The sequence below is a fragment of the Osmia bicornis genome, chromosome 9, assembly GCF_907164935.1.
Source record: "Osmia bicornis bicornis chromosome 9, iOsmBic2.1, whole genome shotgun sequence".
NCBI classification, from domain to species: domain Eukaryota; kingdom Metazoa; phylum Arthropoda; class Insecta; order Hymenoptera; family Megachilidae; genus Osmia; species Osmia bicornis.
The window spans coordinates 2,021,529-2,039,382 of record NC_060224.1 but is presented as its reverse complement, the minus strand read 5'-3'; the positions used below and the strand labels follow the sequence as shown (position 1 = coordinate 2,039,382).

Below are 17,854 nucleotides of genomic sequence, written 5' to 3'. Positions count from 1 at the left end.
TCGACTTTCGAGCAGCCTTTTAACGGAAGTTTCACATTCCATCAAGGTGCGATGCTTTGAAAATACGCGCGTTTATCGTGGCAGAACTCGAATTCGCGCTTGATAGATATCGATACTGATCGATATTTCTGTCAAATATTTTGCAAGATTAGAAACTGCGTTGCAGACATGAAATATCGTTCAAGTGCTAAAGTGATGCTTTATAACCGATAATGGAAACCGATAAATGGAAAAATATAAATAATTGCAGAAACGTAAATGTATTGTAAACGTACATATATGTTTACGGCCGAGGGATTAGAAGCACAGCGCGAGGTAGAGAGAACGGTCGTGTGTTGTTATTCCGCGAAGTTGTCATCAAGCGTACGGGTGTGGTCGTGTTTGGAATCGCTTCAGGATTTGTTTTCGCGTCTTTCACTCACTCGAGTACAGGTGTCGCTTGTGCGTAGTTCAGTGTCGCGTTCAAAATGTATCGCGTCTTTGCGGCGTCGCGTCGCGTCTTTCTAAATAATCATCTGTAACCGATACGATTAACAAACAGTGCAATGTTCCACCGACGAATTAATTACCTGCGCGAGCCGTACCGTCGATTATACAATCTAACATTATCTGTGGACGATGTATCACGTGTGAAACGGAACTGACACCGAGTGACCTAAACATTCGACCACGGATGGAGTCATCGCCACTATGGTCATCACATTTATCGAATATATCGTCTTTTTACAAGATTTAGTGCCTTTGAGAAGTTCGAAGCTCGATTATGTACCATTTTGAGATAGACCGATCATCTCTTCCTTTGCCGAGATCTTCGCGTCAACCTCAGCAAGGACATTCACGTGAGTCTTTCCATTCTGATTATTTAGAAGTAAGAAATGAAAATGGTTATAGTATATACGTTGATACAATATATACAATATAAATTAAACGATTGTTGTGCGCCAGCCATAATAGTGGCAATTCAAAAAGCGAAAGGGTAAGGGATCTATAAAAATGGAAGGGTGACGCGTGGCCGCCATAAGTTAGGTTAGTTTTGGCGGGAAAGTACGCAGGGAAAAAGGAATCAAATTATTACGTAAGGGGACTCATCTAGACAGTGGGCGTCTCGTGGGGTGTCTTTTCAAAATCGAAAATCGCTTTTGCTTATTTATTGACGTCTTACGATTTAATTATCTCTACGGAATCTAGAGTATTCTAATGATCGCGTCTAAGGACTTTTTTGGGGGGGGGGATCGGGATCGGTGACGAGTCGATAAGACGTGCAAAGCATCTCAGAGTGAGGATCCTTTTGTTTGCTGAGGCGTTGTTTACAATACGTAATTCAACATAAATTCAAGTACAAAGAATTTATAGTTAAATAATTCGTATAATTAAATCCTGTTTAATTATAGAAAATTATCATTATAGTGTATTGATTATTTTACAAACTTTTACCTTTTTTTAAAAGTGTAACTTAACTAATTTACTTTAACTCTTGAATCGAAACAACGTGAAGGAATCTTGTAATTCTGCCTGGTAGAAAGGTTCTATCTCCCCTTCCTACAGATTGGCAATTAGCCCTGATTAATTCCTTAAAAATGAGGGGAGAGATGCGCGCGTGGCCTGCGGTAGGTAGAAGCCTTTCGCTTCAATAATAGAAGACTAAAAAAGCTAACTACATAGGGGTCCGTATTCGAACAGATAATCTGATCTTCCCTTTCGCTTTTTCTCCACGATCTATTTATCTATATATCTATTCGGTTATCTATTTATCTGTATCTATGGTTGTGCAAAATATTTCATGAAGATATTTGTATACAAGGTGTTCATGTTTACTCATTTATGATATTCAATATAGTACAAAATGATTAATTACTTTAAAAATTATTCTACTGATATATAAAAGATTTTAATTAAAAAATCATACATTTAATTTTAGAGTAATACCCTTGTATACGTCTTGTAAGTTTGTATCTCAATTGACCCAGATTTTGCTGTTCATTAACACCTAAATTTAACATTTCATTAATGCGAATTATGAAACGCAGTAATTATAGTTGAAACAAAATTCTATTTTTTGATTTCCTGGTTCACTCAACCAAATGTCGCGAACACCATGTCCGGTACTGTACGTGGCAATGCACTTTAATGCCATGGGGCGGCCTACTTAGCGGTTGGCTTGATTAACGTCGAGTGATTAATAGACGCTCCCTCCGTTCGTAAGCAACCCCAACAGCGGCTGCTTCGAAGATCTAATCGCACGATATTTATTGCCCTACGCGTCGTCCACCTCCAGGCTCTTGCCACGTCGATTTTGCAAACTCTCTGTCCCCCTTTCTTCTCTCTCTTCTCTCTTTTCTCCTCCACCTCTTTCTCTCATTTTTATTTTCTTCCATTTCTTGTCTTTTATTTTTCTTCGTTGTTCGAAGTCCATGCGTGGATCTTCTTATTCCTCTGTACCTTCATTCAACCCTTTTTTTCATGTTTCTTGATCAATTAGAAAGGATCGAATTTCTTAGTATTTATTTATTATTGGGAATTCTGTTGCATTTTTTTAAAACACTTTTAGACACTTATATTTTACATTTTATTATTTACTAATATACAGTAGTCGTTCCTCTGCTATTCTATCTCTGCGCGATCCTATTCCTTCTCTCTACTACTTACCGAGATCAGTGGAGTAGACAGGAGTTTCCAAACAAGCCCGACAAAAGAGCTGCGCTTTGAGCGATTTCATGCCCACGTCTGGTAAACATTAAATGCTGTTCAATTTCAGAAAAGACAATATAATTTTGTTCCAGCCCTCTTTTATTATTCCGCTATTAACTAAATTGAAAATAGTATAGATTGCATTGGTACTTGTTTAATCGTCAAATTTTTTACCGAATAGAAAAGTCCAGCCGTGTGTTTGACGTTTTTGACACTCCACGTTCGTCTATTTCATTTATTCGTCATGCTACATGTATAGGGGAAATTGAAATAGACGAACGCGTTCGTTTAGGGGAGATCTGACTCGTCAGAAATGTCAGATACAGGGCAATAATAGAATATTTGTAACGTGGTCAGTAATGTTGCGAGCTCTATACGTCATATCCATCGATCGCGAAATTTAACCAGAAAACATTCGGGCTAAAAATAACCCCGGTTACGAGGCGAATCGCGATTCGAAGAAAGTTGATTAATATCCCGTGCGTCATAGGGAGGATGGAATCCATTTACAAAAATACTCTTAGAGAATTGAACATTCGAAAAATCAATTTTTTCAAATTTCTGGATCAGATCCTCCCCTTAAAAGGAACATAATTCAAAATAATTGCAAGATCAACGTATCAGGGGTTGAACCGCCCTGGGGCTGAGCATTGCAGCATCCAAGATAAAGTTGTCGTGTATATTATTTCGCGTACTTTATTTATTCAACACACTCGAACAATGACTCGATAATTAAGGCAATGTGTAATTAGCGATTAGCGTTGGCATCATATGGAGTGCCATTTTAATCACGGTAATATACGATCGTGTATCGTTCAATAATTCACTGATTTTGTAGCGGTTGATACTTTTAATTATTTTCGACAAGTGATCGAATTTTTACCTATTTTACGAAGTCTTTTTAAAAAACAGCACCAAAAATATTATTTGTCGCATCAGATAATTCTTCCACGGCAATAAACAACGATATCTTTCGTTGGAACCTCTCGATGACAACAATTATCTCTGTTTCCATATTGATTTAATGGAAACGAGCAAAGTAATAATCCGATGTAATGAGAACGTGGGAAGAAACAGCGAACAAAGTTGCGACTCGAAATCAGTCTCAAAGATCTTCCTTGCCTCCTACGACATCGTTGAACGTTATTATCCTCGAGCCCTTTGATCGATAAGAACAGATATCGATAACGGCACGATCTTATCGTACGGGTATCCTCAGATAAACGTAGTCGGTGTTGCATTACACCAACTTGTGATACATAGCCATTGATCCTATCGTTGAATTGAAAAAGAAAAGAAAAAATGAAGAAAAATGTTTATTGTACGTATTCAAACGCTCTGGGCAACTAATAAGAATGGGGGAGTGTTGATAAAATTGTTAGCTACAGCGAGGTATAGAATAGTTGAATTGTTAAAATAAATTATTTCTCGGTATCGTTTGAGGCCACGGATCGAACGGGTTAATGGGACTTTGAACGCAGTAATGGTGTCATGTAAGAGGGTAAAAATCGCGAGGATGATTTTCGAGAAGAAAAATGAAGTGGCAGATGGAAAGGGGATAATAATATAGGTAGCCTGGGGCAGCAACGATGATTAATAAATCAGGAACGGTGTTGAGAGAACAGTTTAACCTGTAACCCCTGAACGATGTATCGTCCTCCCTTTTCCTTTTTACCTTTATCTCTATCGTTCCGTTCCTTTCTCCTCGCGGCGAGCACCGCGATGCGCACACACGACGCGGTGCATATGCATCTTTTTCACGGTGCCTGCATAACGCCGTAGCTGACTTTGTGCCACGAATGCGCCGCGCTTGTGCCTCTCTTCTATAGCCACGCTCACGGCGATACAGATACGTATAGAAGGCCTGTGGGAACAGACCGACTCTGAATGTTAATTGTTCCTTAAATTTATGACAGTCCGCCCTCCACCTCTCGGCTCGCGTTCTCCCACATCGACCGGGCCCCGTTCCACCCTTTCCGGCCGAATAACCATGGCTATTCATTTCGCTGTTTCACCAGCGATCCCTTCAAACGAGCTCGACGATTAACTACGTTTTACTGGCCGCGACCAGCAGAAATTAGCGACTCGATGGAACCCCATGATTCGTGGCCATTCCTTTCGTTGTCACTCGTCTGGAACTTTGAGCTTCGCCGCCATTCAATATATATATGATCAATCTCACCCCCCATTAGAGAGCATTTCTTCTTTTTTCTCTTCTTCTCAAAGAGAATTTTGAATTTTTTCATTACGATGTTAAAGAGTTAATTGAAATTGAATTCTGAAGTTGCAATGTATTCTAACATTTTCTCGAGAGCACATTGGCTGTGAAGATTACCGGTATTGTTTATGGGACAGAATTGAAGCGGCTCTATTGAATCGATAGCTGCTATCGAAGCTCATTAGTCCATTCTTTCGGTCTTCTTTCTTCTGCGATACCAGACGTATTATCGACATTTCTTGTTAGTCAAATTTATGAAAATGTTGTTCAGAGGAAGAATTTTGTTGTTATATCGGTTATGATTAAAAGAAGCGACAAAAGAAAGAAGTACATATGTAAGTTAATGATAACAAGTGATGTGGTGTAAATTAATAACAGAGTTCGTTTTAAATCTCAAAGTAGAGCATCGCATTTGAATAATCATTAATGTGAATAATCATTATAAACAAATCTTTATAAAAGAAAAAAAAATTAAAGTGGAATTTTTACATTAAGAGAATCAAACACATTTTTTAGTTAAAATGAAATATTTTCAGTACATAGTATTATAACACTCTAATGCTCTCCATGTTTATACTTATATACTAAAAAATTCCTGAGGTAGACTGACAGACAAAATGGTCCAGACGTGGTGCACTTAATAAAGACAGCATAACGTCCTGGGCCCAAGATTACCATATGAATCGGTAAGACAGCATGAAAAAGAGCAGTCACACTATCCTAATCACGAACGCACACAATCGTACATATCGCGGCTGGCTTTTGTGTGTGGTCTGAAAACGTATGCCTGCGCGGGTACGTGTCTGTCATCGATTGTCAGTCAGCTTGACGAGCCATCGCTCATTTTCCTGTCAACGCGTTTCACGTATACGTGCTAGCGGCTAAGCGCTTCTCCCAACCGGTTCCACAATTACCTGACGACATTATCACGTCGTATAAGAATATACAGGGTGTACCGCCTACATGCTATTAATCATGGGACTTCTGTCATTTTAGAATAAATCTTTGTTAGTGGGGTAATTTCACAAAAATTGGTATAAATTTAGAAAGAGGGAAATAAATTTTTTAATGGTATAATAATTAAGAAAGAAAATCAATTTGATATTTTTTATAATAATAATTAGTTGATTAGCTGATTTTCACTTATTTAGACTTGTACGAGAATAAGAATTTTTAAATTCGGTTTTGAGTTTAAATTCTTTAGACTGCTAAGAATATACCGCGAAGAAAAATCCGCGCACCCTTTTATGGATTAACCAAAAAAAGAAATATCAAGAAAGTTCGGGCTACCTTAAAAGTCCAGGTGTCCACGAGGCAAGCGAGACCATAATTTACTACGTTCATATGACGATCCGTTTTATGCGGAGTGTCTTGGTGGTTACTAAAAACGACAATGCGGATACCATCTTCCTGGATCACTTTCGATATCCTGGAAATGGTAAGGCCTCGTGTTAAAGCGTCGCAATAATGTCATTATTAACGTTGAGAATTTTATGGCTCGTTAATTTTCGCCACGTTTTCCATCCGGACAGTGAATAAATTAGTTTCATCGAGGGGTAGGGATTGTGCCGTAAACAAAGAACAAGTCTTAAATGGGAAATCGGTGAAACCGGTCTTTAAGGATTTTAAAATCACGCCGGTCCACTGTTCGTCGATTTTAAGAGGGTTTATTAAACGTCCAGCGACCTTAAAGTGATTTATCCTTTTTGAAATAGTAAGTTGTGTACGTAAGGTTCTTAAACGCAGCAATTTCTTCAGTTATTTAAAAGAAATTTCAACCGTAAACGTGTTTCTCGTTGTCTGTTTTAATAATCTCTTTGATCTTTCACGTAGCTGATAAATTATTTTAACAGAAAAAAATAACGAAAGATCGGATGAATTTAATGGTGCATAAAATTTGTTTACCGGAATGTCTGAGAAAAAAATGAGAATAGAAATACGAGGTTGCAGAAAGACGCTAGTAGTATGCGTCAGTTAGTGGCAGACGTCGGCCTCCGCTAAAAATAACATTCATTGATTTCGCGTTCTGAATGAACGACCGTTCGAACGAGAATGAGACAACATAGTACACCGTCGAGAAAAGGGGGTGTAGTTATGTAGAAAAGAATGGCACAATATCTAAGAATGTGGAAGTCTAGCTTCCTTGGATTACGTTCGAGAGGATATACAGGGTGTTCGTTAAGTTGATTGTTCGTTAATTCCTCTTAGTCATCAATTCAGCAATGATGCATATATTTCAACTTGGAATAAGATTTATTAATCTATTTCAAGATACTTTGTTTATTCTTCATTTTGTTGGAATTTTTCTAAGTACCATCTGAAAGTAGAAATAAAAAATAATTAAAAAATTCAATTTATTATATTAAGAATTCGATATTTTATTTTACGTGTTTTGTAAGGATCTGGAAATATTTTAATTTATTCGTCTTAATTACTTTTGGATGATCTTAGGAGGGGAGTATAAGTTAGCCTGGCTGTTTCAGACACCCTGTATAAGGCTGTTCGATAGATATCCCTCTTGTGGTTCGGCAACCACGTACCGCCTACGTTTCCTCGTAATGTCATCTTGAATTTTGGACGACGTTACGGGGATAAATATTACAAATATTCTAGCAACGAAACGACGGTTCGAAGACGATTCTAGTTTACCGTTTGTATGGCTCATGGATATCATAATTTTCGTACACGATTAAGACCATTGACAATTAGCCTCGTTTACTCTTTTAATACCAACGTAAATCTAAAGACATGGATCGATCAATTCAATTACAATAGTGCATAACATGTAAAGACACTTTCTTATCTACGAAGATATGATTATGTTTCTCTGGTCAAACGTACGGCTGTAAATGGATTTTTGCGTGGTTGTTATACCTAGAGTTTTGTCTACTACGTGGGTAGATATAGAGTCAGCAACGCCCACGACGTCGCCGCGATGCTGACCTGGCCAGAGGGTGGTTGTAGCGTGAAAATGTCAGACGAGTTGGCTGATACGGTACTCCCACGCTCGGAAAAGTGGGGCAAAGTTGATTCATTCATCCACTGATTCAGAAGCGTGGGCGTACGAGCAGAAGGGGTCGAAGGAGACCGCAATCGTCGGTAGCTTCTTTTGCGTACGGAGAACCCTCTTCCTCCACCCCCACGAATCTTCGAGATTTGGATCGATGTTCGGATTGTTCGAGGGTATTCCCGCGATCGCGTGGGTTTCCATCGCTGTTTCCGCCTGTCTTATACTTTATTTTTTCGGATCGACGCGGTGCGTAGGTCGCGGAAAACGTGCTACAAATCACTGTCAACGAAATGACTCCTACGATTAGTAGCGGATTTTGCCTTCCGGTGACTAGTAAAATGTAAAAAGCAATCCAATAATTTTAGGTAAAAAAACAAATTCATAAAAAAATTTGTAGCAATTCTTTAACGTATCTTTTGAAGGCAAATGTTTAGAAAGATGGTAATTAGTTGGTGATTAATTTTTTTCCTGTACATATAGAGTAAATTTAATTAATTTAAATGTGAAAATTTTTCCAACAAATGATACATATCCATTAAGGGTGGAACTGTCGTTTAAAAAAAATAGAAAATAGAGCACTTAGATGATTCTCTCTTATAATTTATGTTATTTTACGTCTGACTTATGGTCTTCATTAATAAAAAAGATGGTGATAGAAGAACAGAAATGCCGAACTTTCGTTTGCCTGGCGATTCGTAGACGTCTTGTTCGAGGAAACTCGATCGATCTGTTTTTCATCTGACGCAACTTCCCCCAGTAATGTCCGTAGTCTGATGAAGCTATAGCTTGATCGTTACTCGAGAGTCATTATAGCACCGACTGTTATAATAAAATTTTATAGAAAAATAATTATCATTAAAAGCAAATTCCATTAGTAGGAGAATTTATACAAGTATCATATTGTGCCAGATCTTATTTTAATTAAAATATAATAATTAATCGTTTGGAAAATCGAATAAATGAAATTTTTCTCAAATCAAATATAGAGCGATCAATAGCAATAATTAAGAATGTTTAAACAGATTAATACAAAATAAACAGATGTTGTGAGCAACATCAGCCTAAGAAAGTTCCACTTTCGAATTGCAATTAACAGTTATATCTTCTTCTTCTTCTTCTGTCTTCTTTCTTGCTAGGCCGGAACTTGTTTCCTTCAGCAACTTCCTCGGTTAATTCCATATCTAAGTTGTCACTCCATCTTTTCTGCGGTCTACCAGCACTTCTTTTACCGGTTGGTGATTTATCTCTGGTAATTTTCACAACCCTCCTCCCTACCATTCTGTTTATATGTTTGTTTCATCCCTGTTTCCGTTTGTACATCCGGTCGATAATATTCTCTACATTGCATTTCCTCTTGATATTTTCATTTATTTACACTTTTCCCTGATAATTTTCATTCTAGATTCTTTTATAATATTCTTGAAATTTTAATGTTATGGTATTGAATCATGGTGTTTTACTTTCTTTCATATCTTCTTCGACAGTTCGTGTTCTTATGGTTTCGCTTGCCACATTTTCGACGTCTCTTTTGGCTTTTCTCCAGTTCTGAGAAGTACTTGTCCTCCTCTTTAACACTCTGCTACCCTTGTTGGATAGAATTGTTTGATCTTTTTCGAAATAATCCAACAGCAAATTGTTCTCAATCTGATTATAATTAATACTTTACCTAGACTTTTATTGATAAGTTGTTAAATCAATGAACAATTTTTCGATTATTATAAATTGACCTATAACTCGGTCGACATAATAAAAATTAGATATTCTTTAATTAAGAGGAGACCGAAATGAAAAATTATACGGTGGCGAAATCTCCCGAGCAGGACAAGTTACACACCCACGAGAAAGGATGAACGGTTACGTAAGTCCGTAATATTTGGGCTAGAACCGCGAAATGATGCAAGCGGACGATTCACGGCCACAAATCCGGAATCTGAAGTTCCCAGGCACTCGTGGACATCCTCTATCCGGATATCCTATACACCGCTAAACACAATGCACACCGTCTGCTATTTCTGGCTGTGCGCCATTGTCGATAACCTTTGCATTGTCATCCCGATGATGGGAGTAGCAAGATAGGAATACCGTCTGTTGTCGACGATTCGTGAAATCGGTCGAAATTCGTGAAATCGCTCCTTAGCGAGGATGCAAAAAAGGTCGAAGGTCGGTTGGTGAAGTCTGGCCACGGTTAATGGAGAATGGCTAGCAAATAGGCGAAAAGTGTTCGCCAGAAAATATCACGGTGCACGCAACTTTTGCCCTTAACATTTTGGGGACACCCACGCGTTAGGAAATGATCGTATCAGAAGATGAACTGGTATCTACGATCGTGACGCAGAAAAATCCTATTCGTTATTTTTAGGATCATTTCGTTATTTCCATTATTCGTGACATTAAAATGTATGGAGACGACTGTATCGAAAGGGTTAATATTTTATCTGTATACCTGGATCTATAGTGGTGCACTAAATCAGAATAATTTTTTTAAATTTTGATTTTTTGAGAAATAGAAATCAACGATGATGAAAACGTTTGATTAGAAAATTCCGATACGCGATAAATCTAAGATTTGCCCGCTAGATATTAGTTAAAGAAACAGAGTGACGTTTGCCGGAAGCGGATACCACTAATAACGCGTGAAGGAATAACTGCATCGAAGCGTGAAGCAAAAAACATAAAGAATATCTTTGGAATAGCTTAAGCGCATGGAATTTCATTGAATAAATATCGCGATGGCGCCGTTTGGTATTTGGTCGGGCCTGACGTGGCGCCTAAACGCGCCGCGTGTCAACAAATTACTATTCAACCAGGCAAAATTCGAAGAAGGTAGAAGTGCCAGTTCGTTCGCGAGCCTTTTCACCGTTCGCGTCGGTTAATTTGCAACGAAATGCAAACGGGGACGGGGATGAAAGTCGAACGAAAGCAGAGAAAAGGGACTGCCCACGTAATCACCTGGTTCTTTTCTTTTTTTTTCTTCGATCGCGACCCGACACGCTGGAAAAATTAGACTTTCGTCCGACGAAAATAGACCACGGATCACAATGCCATGACACAGATCGAAACAAAAAGAATTCTACGAAAAAAGTGGTTGAACCGTATAAAATTCCGGGGATCTCTTGCGACGAGTCGACCGAATACGGTATGATCAGTGAACCACAAGATCGTGAAATCATTGGTGCGTGCAATTTATGTTTGCATAAATGTGACGATATCCTCTTTTTATAAGCTGATGAATTACAAATTCATATTTTATTTTAATGTATAAAAACGTAAGAAGAATGATCAAAAAAAAATTTTTTTTAATATAATCCTTCAACTGTGAGAATTATTACATATTTTACTATGAATTCTTCTTAAGAAATAAAAATTTTTGTTTCGTCTCAGCATTCGAAACAATTCAGCGTCCATAAATGTACGGACCTTTTCATCTTTCATCGAACCATCGAGTTCGTTTATATGAGTCATCTCTGGAACAATCAGATTCCAACAATTCTTGGAAGAATGATACAAAAGTCATTCATTCTTACAGCAGTTTTACCTGAAACTTCTTCAAATCAACTTTTCTTCGATCTCGTAAAATAGCGTTGAAAAGTTCTCGTAGCAAGGGCTTTCGTGGTATTTAACGAGCCGGTATCCTTGTCGGCGGGATGTTTTATTTGAGACTGTCGATGTTACTCGTGACATCGTTTATTCCTTTACGACGCTTGTTTCTATCTCTGAAACTGCATTGTACAAGCTTTCCCGTTGTAATTTATCGAGCAAGATGGCTGCGATATTTCATCTCGTTTATACATAACTTAAATATTAATTTGTATATTATCCTTCTCTTTCGTTACTAGTGTTGCGATTTAAAGAAATAGAAGATCGGTCGAAATGTAACATGACAGCGGTATCAAGGTATACTTTATCGGTGAAAACTCGATTCAGGCCGTTCTTTTAGTGGAAATATCGAATTTCGAACATCGAACAGGCGTGTAACCGCGGGTCTCGACCCTCGATATCGGGAATCGACTTTGGCCGATACCCAAAACGATCTGGAGATGCAGAACTCCAGCCAGTGATCTGCGAACAGAGGAAAGAGAACTGGCCGAGAAACGTCGAATTTTTCGCGTAGGCCTGATTGAGTATCATAATACAATATTCCTGTGCACTGATATCGAGTTTGCTTCCAGCCAAAATAATTAATCAGGAGTATTGTATCGGATAGATAAAAACAAAGAGTATCGCGATTTTTAGAATGAAATCAATAAACGTGAAATGTGATTAGAATAATCAGATAGAAAGAAGATCCTTAAAATTAATTAATTATTTCAAGGTCTCCCTTGCTTGATAAATTTGGATTAAAAATAAATATTCATTATTTTTTGACATAGCAAATGGAAGACTTAGATAGGGATCCCAGGGGTGTAGCCCTCCTTAGACCTTCCCTTGGTCTGGCATTGGTTTAAATAGTTTTTAAGAAAGTGCTTTTAGAAACTATTTACACCGAGGTTTATTTCGCTACAAGCAGAGCCAAGGGTGAACAACCTCTTACTGTTTGATAGCATCTACTTGCTGTGCGCGCGATCGCGTGTCCACAGGTCCATCCTTCGGGAGGATGGTTCCCAGGAGGACGTCACGCTGGACCAAGAGGAATTCAGAAGTTAAGTACTCAGAGGAGGACGCGAAACGCACGCCTTGCGGACAGACAACATGATATATGTACGCGTAATATAGCGCGATAACATGAGTTTCGGAGTAATTGTTTACGCGTGCCAAGTGAGTTATTTGGCACGTGGCCATGGCCGAGGGCAATGAGGGAGGCACCCACGTGGTCGGCCGACTGCACGCGGGATTTACTCTCTCTCCTTTTCTCTTTCCGTTTTCCCTTTACTTTCTTCATTTCTTGCCTCTTTCACTCTTCCTTCCCAAGTGTAGGCACGTACCTTACAACAATCGAATAATATATACATGACAAAGAAGAATTTTTATTTTCTGTTTCATAGAGTATTTTGCATTTGTTACGTAACATATTTGAATTGTTTGAATTTGCTGTCCTGCTTCAGTTGTTAACATATTGTCGCAGTGAAAATAGCTATGTTTAGTCAGACACGTTATGATTATAGTCAGTTATCATTAATAATGTCAGTTTTTATTATTAATGATAAGACGTTATTATTAATGTCAGCTTTTTTAGTCAAGAAGTCAATGGAATCTTGAAAATTCTGGGAGTAGTGCTCGAATAGGCGCAAAATAATTGTTGTTACACTCTAGGGATCGCGTGCTATAGTCGCAATATATCAGTTCGCGTCTTGTATTATTACATAATGTCGGGAAATGTTCATAATAGTGGTGCGTATTTGGTGTGTTTTAGTTTAGTGATAGAGATTTGGAAAAGGTCAATGTCGTGTTGCAAGGTGCTGGCCAGAATGCAGATTCTGCTAATGGTGTCGAGATGACCAGATCTAGAAGCGAAACGTAGGGGTTATAAAAAAGGTTGACGTCCCTAGTGCTGCGCGGAGGTAAGTAAAAATTAATCATCTATAGTAGCGCAAATAATAATTAATTTAAATGAGTACAATTTGAAATTAAGTACAAATGCTTTGATATTTTTGCATTTTGGTACACCTATGTGCTTTCGATATTGAAAAATAGTTTCGGTGTGTACGTTTATTCCAAAGAAAGCATAAATATTAGTTTTCGCGTTAAAATGTATCACCATACCCGAATGAAATGTTGATTCTTTCGCTAATGATTAAATTGAGTTACGAGATCGAAGGATGATTTTTCAACGGGACGGAGAGTATGGACATTGAAATTTCCTGACATTCTCTTATTGTCTGAAACCTTTTTAACTCGACGAAGTAAATGGGTCGAGGACTGCATCCTCGCTGATTTATATATCGTTGAATCCCTCTTTCCTTGAAAATCTCGCGACTCTCGTTCGGTGCAACGAAATCTAAATCATCAGTGACGTCATAAATCCAACGAGTTCAGGATATTGTTACAGGAAGTCGATCGATTGCGTCACGCATCCTTCTTTTCGGAAAGTAAATTCAAACGGGAATTACCCTCGAATGTCGTCGATGAATTATACGAAGGAAACAACGGAAAATGTCGAGAGAGAAGTTCCTGTTGCGCGAAAAATAGAACCGTTTGTGGCGTCGTAACGACAATCCTGAAAATAACATTAAATATATATCTAAAGCAAAATGATCCAACGAATTGTAAACAAAACGAAAAGAACGACGAGGCAATTTATTCGTGATAACGGACCGTGTTATGACCCTGCAAAATTTCACTGATCCAACTTTCTTCCGTCTTCTTCGAGAACTGAACCTCAAAGATTTATACGTCCTTAGGAAGCGACTCGATGAAAGTATGGCGTCACTTATCCGCCGCGACGCTTACCGTAACAATGAAATTTCAAATGCCGTGATTTTTGCCTTCCAAAAATACCCTCGATACAATGCTCAACTCGCGAGCGTTCTTTCTTCTCATTCAAGACTAACGACGTTTTATAAAACGAGCGAAGCCACGTAATTGCTTGCCAAAAGTAAGATTATGACTTCGCTGGAGATGCAAACATTCGGCGATCCGTGTTTCGATGAAATTCACCGAGGCAAAACCTTGGAATTTCGCTTGTTGCGTCACCAAAAACGTCGCCACTCTAATGGGTGAACTAGAAAATTTCCAAGTAGTAGATTTCGTCAGCGACGCGTATTTCGTTTCGTCAGCAACCGTGTGCTTTCATGCGATAGTAAATTGCAATTTTTATTGTTACGATGTTTAACGTCCTATCGTTTTTGCGTGACATTGGAGGTCGTGGATTTTAATGTCACGACACTGTGACATTTCTATGCGGATGTTCCTACGCGGTTCGTCTAGTAACTTAGGTGACGAAATTAAGGAATTCTTTAATCAATAGGATTAATGTGAAATAGAAAAAAAAATAATTTGAACGTAAAATATTGTAGTAATTAAAATTATCCCATAGGGGGTGAACCACAGTGTAGTAGCGAAGCGTCTATCGAAAGAAAGTAGTCGAAGAAATGGAGATTCATTTTAGGGAGAAATACTGGTCCGCGCGATAAAGTCCTTGGTCCTTGGTCCGCGAGGGTGGCGGCGTCGTCGGTGACGGCGCTGTCGGGGGAGGCGCGACGGAGACGGTGGCGTCGTTGGCGGGTGGCGATGGTGGGGGTACGAAATAAGGGTAGTTTTCAGAGGTGGGGGCGGAGGTTCGTCAGTTTCCGGGTTGTTCCGGAGTGAGTTGAGGGCGTCGTGGGGCGTCGCGGGGGGAGGGAGGGCAGTAGGAGCCGCGGGCCACGACACGACGAAGCGTCGCGACGTCAGTAGAGCGCCGCGCTATCGACCACCGCCACGAGACACCGTCGTCGTCGTCGTCGTCGTCGTCGTCGTCCTCCTCGTCCTCGTCCTCGTCTTCTTCTTCTTCTTCTTCTTCCTCCTTGTCATCCTTCCTGGTGATCAGCTCGCGTGTTCGGATCAGTGTTTGTCGAAACGGGGCCGATCCTACTGGTAACCAGGAGAAAGAGGATAACGAAGGATCCACGACGTGTCAAGGAAGGTTCGATCGTGGTCGATTTGTTCGCGAATTTAACCGGACGCGCCACGAGGATCGCACGGCGGCGCGTTGCGTGCACGCGTGTCGTTCGCACGCGTGTCCGTCGACGAGTAGTAAACGGGACGGCAAGGTCGTGCCGCCGGTTAGCTGGGTGCGTGCGTGAATACACAGTTAAACCAGCGTCGTCTCGGTACCAACAGCCACCCCGTGTGAGACCCAATGACTGTCCATCCAGGGACCACAGGAGACACATGTTCGTTATAAGGTCAGTGCACGAAATCTACACCGGTGTCCTCCTATCTGCCTCGATCACCGCTACTTCTCTTAGTTTACTTCGCGATACCACACTGGATACCACTCTGAAGACAATGCGGACGCGATCGAGGATTTTTCACGTTGCTGTTAAACGGTAACGGATTTTACACATCAAACTTAAACTGTTTTCCTCGAAGTGTGATTTGAACGAAATTCTACTTGTGCAATTGTTAACACTTTGAGTGTTTCATTTTCAATGAATTCATTGTACAAGGTGGACCAGTAGTTACCAGCATCCTAATTATTTGGAATATTATCAGAGTTAGAATAATTTTGGGACGAAATGTACATTGTACGAAGGTGGATACTAAAAGTGATGATAACATGTTTTTCGTCGGAGCTGTTTAAAATGTATGAACTTTATCTTGGTCCTTTTTAATGCAATGTACGCTGTGGGGGTCGCCGGTGACCGGTATCAAGAATTTAACCCGGAGAATTATTTCTAGCTTCTTGTAATCCACCCTAATAGATAGGGGAGGAAGAATTTTTCAGTTTAACTTTGATACGATTTTGATGATGGTTTCATTTTGTTAACTCTTTATCCAATTGGATCAATGGTTCGCTTTTGATTTGAGTGTTGACTGTTTCCCCAGATTTCAGCAATTCATAATGAACTATATACAGAAAAGTGCTTTGTGATCGTGAATGTTGCGTTTCAGACTTGATTCGCATCCAACCACCTGATACAAAATTGCAACTTCATGCAAAAATGTGGTTAACCCATTTCTTCTTCTTTTGTGTCTTTCCAAGTTGTGATTTTTCAAGAACAAGAAGTCAAAACAGGATAATTGTTAATTTTTTGTAATAAAGCAAAAGGAAAATCCTTTTCTGTACAGTGTACTTTTCATTTGAAAAATATCATTTTAACTGTTATAGTTTCCGAAAAATTAGTGATTATAATCACTGGTCCACAGTGCAACATTCCTATTATTTTTAGCTCTTTCTCTTAAACAATATTTCAAATATTTATCAACATTGTTTGCAAAGCACTCGAAGTGTTAATTTCTTTACGCTTCTCATATACAGAATGTTCCGTATAACATGGTACTACGCTTTGAGGATCATTCTACATGCAAATATAAATAGAAAGTGTAAAATAGTACTTTTTCGTTTTCTCAAAAGCGAAGCTGGATATACCAAAATTTTATTCAACATTTTTGACTTATAAATAGTAGCAAGTAGTACTATGTTATGCAGGGCAGCTGGTGTATAGTACGTACCAAATATTTGCATTGTTTTATGATCGTAAATGGTCACTATTATCTACACTATAGGTACTTCTATGAAATAGTAAAAAATAGAAAGAAGTTTCATTAGATAAAATTAAACGCTATCAATTGGAGCATCACGTAATTCATACATCAGCTCCGGAAGTGGGGGCGTTTTAAAGATTTCCCAGTCATCTTCACTGTTTTAAATAGAACTGCATATTCTTTTTTTACGTGAATCGATTCTTTCGAATCTCTACTTTAAACATACTGTTACAAAATCAATAGTTTTTGTCGAGGTCAAGATCGTAAATTTAATTGCCAGTCTAATAGAATTAATGCTTTTGATAGATTATTTTTTCAATTACCATTTTTCAAAATATAACATACATGATATAGTAAATTTATATAAAGTAAAAAATAATAATATAAAAGTCAAAGTACGTAAGCTATCAAGGTATCAAAGCAGAGATATCGTAAGGAGAATGTCACAGTGAAAACGACCGTGTATAGTCAGACACAATATAATTGCAATTATTCAGAATACGATCGTTCTTTTTTTACTTTCAGTTTTTCTTTGGATACCCTGGTTGAATGATAAATATTTAATGTAATTTAAAATTTAAAAACAATTTTTTTCTCTCAATTATTCAATTGTATTAAATTCATGGATCATTCACCAATTAGCCCTATGGTACACTGGGGAGAGAATCCCAATTTTTCATATCATTTTCATTTTCTAAATTTTCCAAATTTCTAATTCATCAATAATTGAGAAAAATTAACAAAATATAGATAATTAGAATATCAGCATTGAATGATTAAAACCTTCAAATTTTTCATCGAGGACGTAAATT

At 38.5% G+C, this 17,854-nt stretch overlaps 1 protein-coding gene across 2 annotated transcripts in view; it reads left to right on the top strand.

Annotated features, from left to right (window-relative positions):
* Window positions 1-393: 393 nt before the first annotated feature.
* Window positions 394-17,854, top strand: part of LOC114876777 (fibroblast growth factor 17) — a 102,017-nt gene continuing 84,556 nt past the window's right edge. The window contains exons 1-2 of one of the 2 annotated variants that reach the window (XM_029188595.2): window positions 394-839; window positions 13,267-13,414. Coding sequence is in view for 1 of the 2 variants with exons in the window: in XM_029188593.2 (XP_029044426.1) it covers window positions 15,726-15,739 (14 nt within the window). In the remaining variant the exon portion in view is untranslated. Of the gene's footprint in view, window positions 840-13,266; window positions 13,415-15,626; window positions 15,740-17,854 lie in introns of those variants that run through there. The other variant, XM_029188593.2, reaches the window with a different exon arrangement.